We start from the raw sequence: 7,500 nt of genomic DNA, 5'->3' as shown, positions 1-7,500 counted from the left end.
CGAGATTCTGGTGAGTCTGATCTCAAACTCTTTAAATCTGATCCAGAAACACTTGTTCAGGAAACACAGGATTCAGGTTTCCTCAAGACAAATAAAGCACAAACATTACCCAGAGTGCTTTGCTCAGAGTAAAGCATCTGCAGCATCACTGAACCCATCTGAACCGCTTCATGATGAGAGTGACCCATGACTGAGATCTGGACCGGTCAAGTGTTCATCAGCTTCAGTGAACAGCAGTAACTCAGTCCAGTTCACTGATCCTGAGCCGTGTCTAACTGACCACACACACACACACACACACACACACACACACACACACACACTCATCACTCAGTATCATACACACCAATAAAACCAGAACGCAACATGACTCAGGGAACACTGAAGAAAGCTAAGTGATGTGACCATCAAATATATAAATATCAACTCAAGTCTTCATTATCATAATTATTTTTACAGTAACGTCATGTCTTTAAATGTAATTCACTGTAAAGCTGTTAATAATGCTGAATAACACATATACAGACGTCCAATGCGTTGTTTATTAATAACTGTAATGATGCTTATACTCACACAATCAGTTTCACCTTAACGTTACAATGAATCAGAAACAGCTCGACTGTAACACGTGACATTAAAATGCAACCTTTGTTGCTGATCATAAATTGTAAGGAGTTAAGATGTGTAGTGACAAACATGAAAAGATATAATACATGTTTGCAATGATTTATTTCAGCACATAATTGATAACTAAGTGTGTATTACAGGGCAACATCAACTAATTATTAAGTTTATTTCTTAAAATGATATTTCTGTAAGACATTTCATTATTATTATCAATCTATATGAGAGGATTTATTATCTGTCTTCTGTCTACCTCCAGATGAGGAGTGTCCGGATCCAGATGTGTGAATCGGTTCAGCACCGCAGGACTCGGTTCGTCGCAGATCTCGAGTCTCACAGAGTCCCGGATGCTGCGGATCCGCCAAACACTGGCATCAAACATAACGGAACCGACACCGAGCTCACATCCCGCCGTAAACACATCAGAGCCGGGATCCGACCGAAGCACAGCCGCACAGAGCAGTGTGTGTGTGTGTGTGTGTGTGTGTGTGTGTGTGTTCAGGCTCCGCCTCTTTCTCTGCTCGGGATCATGATGTCATTTTTAGATCACAACCACAGAAACAGAACAGAACAGAGTGGAATGTCAATCAAGTCGCGGATGTGAAAGTGGGCGGAGCTAACCACAGAGTAAATACATCTAGTTAATTAATATTATACTCAGTACTTATGTATACTTACAAGGAGGACACATTAAAAATAAAATAACCGAGAATTACACACAAGCTGTGTCTCTTTAATTAAAGTAAATCCAGAAAAGACACCACTATTACTGTTGGTTTTCTCTTGCGCTAATAAATGTATAATAATAATAATAATAATAATAATAATAATAATAATAATAATAATAATAATAATGCATTTAACAGAACTCAGTTTGTACTCGAATCCGTGTATAAATACTCTTATGACATAAACTCGGAGAAGCAGCGCATGAAGATCCACAGAGCGCCTCCTGCTGGAGGAACCCAGCGACACACACTCTTCTGAGGAACAGCACACTTCAGAACCTCCGAGAACCCTCCAGAACCCGCAAACATTCGTGAACAAACTCTCATCACGCGCTCACGAGGTCACGGAACTTCAGCCGCGCATCTGGAGAGAATTAAAGGAGCAAAAGGAGTCCAGACACGATGTTACTGCCAGTGATTACACACTAATAACACACACTCTCTGTCACACACACACACACACACACTCATTAATCACAACACAAGATCCACCTGTGGCTCTGAAGTTTTAGATTTAAAACCAACAAATAAAATGACTTTCTGTTTGCATAATCACTTAAACTATAACATTACCAATGAAGAGAGGACTTTAAATGACAACATGGCTGACAGTTTATCTGTTAACGTTCAGATAAAGCTTCAAAATGTTTCATAAAAATGTAATACATTTCAGCTCTAAATAAAGAAGTCAAAATTATAATTAATGAATGATTATATGTATGTTATCTACTCCATAGACAATTCTAGATAACTTTATCAGAGTTGTAAATGTGTAGAATCCACATGAGCTTGTTGTTCATCACAGACTGGATGTGAATGTAATGAGAATGAGGACAAATCTGGAATCTGAGGGAGCAAGAAAATCTCAATATTGAGAAAATCATCTTTAAAGTTGTTCAAATGAGGTTCTTAGCAATGCATATTACTAATCAAACATTAAGTTTTGATATATTTACAGTAGGAGATTTACTAAATATCTTCATGAACATGATCTTAATATCCTAATGATTTCTGTCATAAAAGATAAATGTATAATTGTGACTCATACAGTGTATTGTTGTTTATTTCTACAAATATAGATCTGTGACACTGATGACTGCTTCTGTGCTGCAGGGACAGGTATTTGTCCGAAATCATTGCTAATGTTCATAATGGCTTCAGTCTGGACTGTAAAATAGTATTTCTTCTTCTGAACGTCTGTCTTTCTGAGGCTCTAATAAAGTGTGTGTGTGTCGTATAGAGAGCTGAAATACACACCACACTCGCTCTTTCAAACTCAGCTGAGACTCACTGCTCATTCTTAAAGTAGAGTTCTGGTGATGTGACATGAAGTGCTTTAGACCGAGTGTGTGTGTGTGTGTGTGTGTGTGAGAGAGAGAGAGTGCTTCTGCCCTGTGTGTGACTGACATATTTAGTTCTTCTGATTGGATAATCAAGTGTTCTAGAATAGAAGCAGTTAAACTCTGACAGTATATAATATCCATCTGTCTGTCGTCTCAGTGCTAGAGTCTTCGTGAAGACGCTCATGACTGTAGAACACTTCACAATAAACAGTTCATCTGTAAGATTCATGAAAGCTCCTCGTTACACTGCTAACTTCATCATTTACTACTAATACATCTGTACATTTTAAAGTCTCTTCTGTTAACATTAGGTAATAAACTATAAACTCACTCAAAAACAAACATACTCATACACACGTGTAATACACAGCTGTGGTGTCACTCTCACACACGCACACACACACTCTCTCTCTCTCTCTCTCTCCCACACACACACACACACTCTCTCTCTCTCTCTCTCTCTCTCTCTCTCTCTCCCACACACACACACGCACACACACACACACTCTCTCTCTCTCTCTCTCCCACACACACACACACACACTCTCTCTCTCTCTCTCTCTCTCTCCCACACACACACACACACACTCTCTCTCTCTCTCTCCCACACACACACACACACACACTCTCTCTCTCTCTCTCTCTCTCTCTCTCCCACACACACACACACACACACACACACACACACACACACACACAAACTCTCTCTCTCTCTTTCTCACACACACACACACACACACATTATGTTCTTTTAGGCAAACTGACAAAACTGATAACTCTATTTAACACAATAATATGTAACAGAACTCATTAATTGTGAAATATTTTATTGATTAACAAAAATGACTAAAGCTGCATACTGTGTTTTCTTTGTGAATGCACCGTGGATTCATTATTAATGAATGCTTGGAATTTGTGCAGATGTTTAAGTCAGATCAGTGAGTCCAGAGCAGAGTTTCCTCTCTTATATTCATGAAGAGTAATGAATGAGGCTCGTGATGTGGATCTATGATTGGAACAAATCCATGAAAACAATCCGAACACAGTCTGATCTCCACCTGTGGAGATTCCATTCACTCTCCCTCAAGTTTCTTTGACGGCACCCATTGACTTCCACAGTATGTAAATAAATCCTATGTGAGTCAATGGCTACCGCCAGCTGCTTGGTTACCCACATTCTTCACAATATCTTGTGGTTCAACAGAAGAAAGAAGAAGCTCATGTGTTTGAAACAACATGAGCAGAGAACTTTCAGTTTTGGGTCAACTATCGCTTTAATATCACATAAGAAGGAGCTTCTTTTCAGGGTTCATCCTGTTTCTGTTTTTGGTGAATACATTATTGCACAAGCTGCCAGAATCTGATATGAATAAATGAAATGACTCAGATGAAGTCGAACATTTCTGCAAACACAGTCAGAGAGATACCTGTGTCTCCAGCATCATCATCTTCATCAGCTCATCTTCATCATCTTCATCATCTTCACCGGGTTCAGGGCAGATCGATCACCCCTCTCTCATGAGGGGCACATCCTCACTGATCCGAATCCTCCATCTCTGAACCGAATCTGCTGGAATCACTCGATCATAATCCGAAACACGATCAGATCGGATCAATCCGGCTTCAGTGATCGATGATCCGGTTTATACAAACCACCAGAACCTGAGACTGAGGAATAAATCAGGAGACGAGGAATAGATCCATCATCACGAATAAAATCCTGATATTAAATCAGATTCAAAATGGAGGCAGACGATGCTGAAGATCAGTGATTTCACATCCCATCTGTATTTCACGGGAGATCTGTTTATCCGTCATTCACCGATCTGATCTCGGGGTTTCCTTCGTGAACATCAGATCCGGATCGGATCCGCTTCGCTTCGGTTCGTGTGTGTCCGCTTCGATCAGCGCTCGCGCACTCCGCATCCGGCCCGAACCCCGCAGAAGCTCCGGGTCCGAATTATTATTTGTTTTTCGCTTATGTCCTTGACACAGATCCAGATCTGATGTGGGTTTGTAGGTCTGGGCGGGAACGCGCACGGGAGCGCGCTCTCGGGAGCGGAGGGCGTGTGCTCGCTTTAGATGACACTACACACACACACACACACACACACACACACATACACTGCGCTCAGACGCGCTTCATGTGTGACACTGCTGTGTTTGATCTGCATTAATGCCAGTCATTATATCAGGTGATGCTGATGGAGGAGTTTCCATGGAAACAGAGAGATGTTCACTGAATACTAGTGTGCTGTGTACTGCACAGTGCACACTACATAGTCTACTGCTGTAGAACAGGGTTTCAAACTGTTATGTAGCTAGTAACCAGAGAAGGACAGTAATGAAGAACAGTTACTCTTTGAGCGTATCTGTACATTACTCGAGTGGGCTGTTACTCTTTCTGAAAACTTCGCTACACTGGAAAGACAAATATCGTACTTTTCACCATAGCCTATTACATTTCTATCAAGGTCCTCGAAGTAGAAAGTCAGTGTTGCTGTTGTAAAGTTACACAGCTGTGTTGCTGAGTTTTAAAGCATGTTATTTTTTACTTTAGCACAACACTGTTTAAATGTGGCTCTTAACTTCACTGAAACTGTAAACTAGTCAGTGTTTTCAGTAGAGTACTGTACTGTTACTGGCTTCAGAAGCATTACGTATTGCAAGTATTACATACAATAGTAATAATACACTCTGCTGCCATAAAAAACGAAATTCACTTTTGAAAAGTGAAAGTCTGTAAAATCTGTCTTAACAACTTTCGCTTGTAATATAGTCATATGTGACCAGTACTTTCCCTCAAGTAATGAAGTTGTGTAGTTTTTTCCATTTCTGGTAATAATATAACATAACAACATGTCAGAGACAGTAAACAATCACTGATATAAATACAGGTGATCTGTCTTTATAGTATTTAAGACCAAGTGTTTCTGTTCCGTGTGTGTGTGTGTGTGTGTGTGTGTGAGAAAGAGAGAGAGAGCTGGATGTATAAACTGTTTAGACTAGTCTTAAAAAGATAGTCATCTATTTTTTTTCTTCAAGACATAACTAGACTAGAGTATGACTGGCAACTCTTAGTAGCTGCTAGTTAATCAAACTAGTTCTTAAAGGGGTCCTATTATGCTTTTCAATTTTTCATCTTTAGTTAGTCTGTAATGTTACTGTTTGACGCACGAACATAGAGTGTATACAATCATCCGGGTTTAAATCACGCTCAAATTGATTTGATATTGACAAATATTTACACTGAAGCTCGCATGACATTTTCAGACCAGCTAACCATCACAACACACCGGTCCAGCTAATTAATCACAGCACACCGGTCCAGCTGACCATCACAACACACATTGGCCCAGCTTACCAATCACAACACACACCGGCCCAGCTAACCATCACAATACACACATGCCCAGCTAACCATCACAATACACACCAGCCCAGCTAACCATCACAACACACAACGGCCCAGCTAACCATCACAGCACACACCGGCCCAGCTGACCATCACAGCACACACTGGCCCAGCTAACCATCACAATACACACCGGCCCAGCTAACCATCACCGCACACACAGGCCCAGCTAACCATCACAATACACACCGGCCCAGCTAACCATCACCGCACACACAGGCCCAGCTAACCATCACAATACACACCAGCCCAGCTAACCATCACCGCACACACTGGCCCAGCTAACCATCACAATACACACTGGCCCAGCTAACCATCACAATACACACCGGCCCAGCTAACCATCACAATACACACAGGCCCAGCTAACCATCACAATACACACCAGCCCAGCTAACCATCACAACACACACCGGCCCAGCTAACCATCACAATACACACAGGCCCAGCTAACCATCACAATACACACCAGCCCAGCTAACCATCACAACACACACCGGCCCAGCTAACCATCACAGCACACACCGGCCCAGCTAACCATCACCGCACACACCGGCCCAGCTAACCATCACAGCACACACCAGCCCAGCTAACCATCACCGCACACACCGGCCCAGCTAACCATCACAATACACACCGGCCCAGCTAACCATCACCGCACACACCGGCCCAGCTAACCAATCACAGCACACATTGGCCATCTAAGCAATCACAAAACACACCGGCCCAACTAACCCATCACAACACACCTGCAGAAGGGTTCCAACTGTTGGCTCTCTTCAGTCGCAGTCATCTTGAGCTGGACTGGGCTGCTCCAGCTATATCCCTGGTGGCTTTCTTCAGCTTGTTAGACTCCAGGCCCACCCTCTGGAGGAAGTAGCTGGGAACCCACGGCAGCCGACTTCAATAGTGTAGCTGGTTACATGCCACCCCTTTACAACAGCTTTGTCGACCAAGTCCTTATACTTAGCTTTTTTCAGTTGGTAGGACGTGGCTAACCTCTCTTCCCAAGGCACTGTGAGTTTAGCAATTATGATGGTTTTCCTGCTCCTGGATAGCAGGACCATATCTGGTCATAGGGAGGTCATTGCCACGTCCTGTGGGAATACAAGCTTCCTCTTCAGGTACACTCTCAACTCCCAGACGGAGGCTCATTGCAAGTAAGAGGGTGGGTCAGCAGCAAAGACATTAGTCAATAAAATTGGATTAGATACATTTGTGTTATTTAACATTTCATTATTGCAGATTTGCGTCATATTCTGAGTTTGCATTTCACTGTTTTAATTCATTTTGATGAATACCAAATCAGTTTTTTTTTGCGAGTGGGATGAATGAATGCATGATTCACATTTAGACTACTAGAACTACATCATGTTCACACAGCACACAC

General features: G+C 42.0%; 1 protein-coding gene across 1 annotated transcript in view; it reads right to left on the bottom strand.

The window, feature by feature from the left end:
* The window catches only part of LOC113088324 (ral guanine nucleotide dissociation stimulator-like), a 24,979-nt gene extending 23,649 nt beyond the window's left edge, over positions 1-1,330 (bottom strand). The window contains 1 exon segment of the mRNA XM_026255755.1: positions 878-1,330. Coding sequence (XP_026111540.1) covers positions 878-1,006 — 129 coding nt within the window. The 5' untranslated portion in view covers positions 1,007-1,330.
* Positions 1,331-7,500: the final 6,170 nt, after the last annotated feature.

The sequence above is a fragment of the Carassius auratus genome, unplaced genomic scaffold, assembly GCF_003368295.1.
Source record: "Carassius auratus strain Wakin unplaced genomic scaffold, ASM336829v1 scaf_tig00046079, whole genome shotgun sequence".
NCBI classification, from domain to species: domain Eukaryota; kingdom Metazoa; phylum Chordata; class Actinopteri; order Cypriniformes; family Cyprinidae; genus Carassius; species Carassius auratus.
This window is presented reverse-complemented; position numbering and strand designations above follow the sequence as displayed.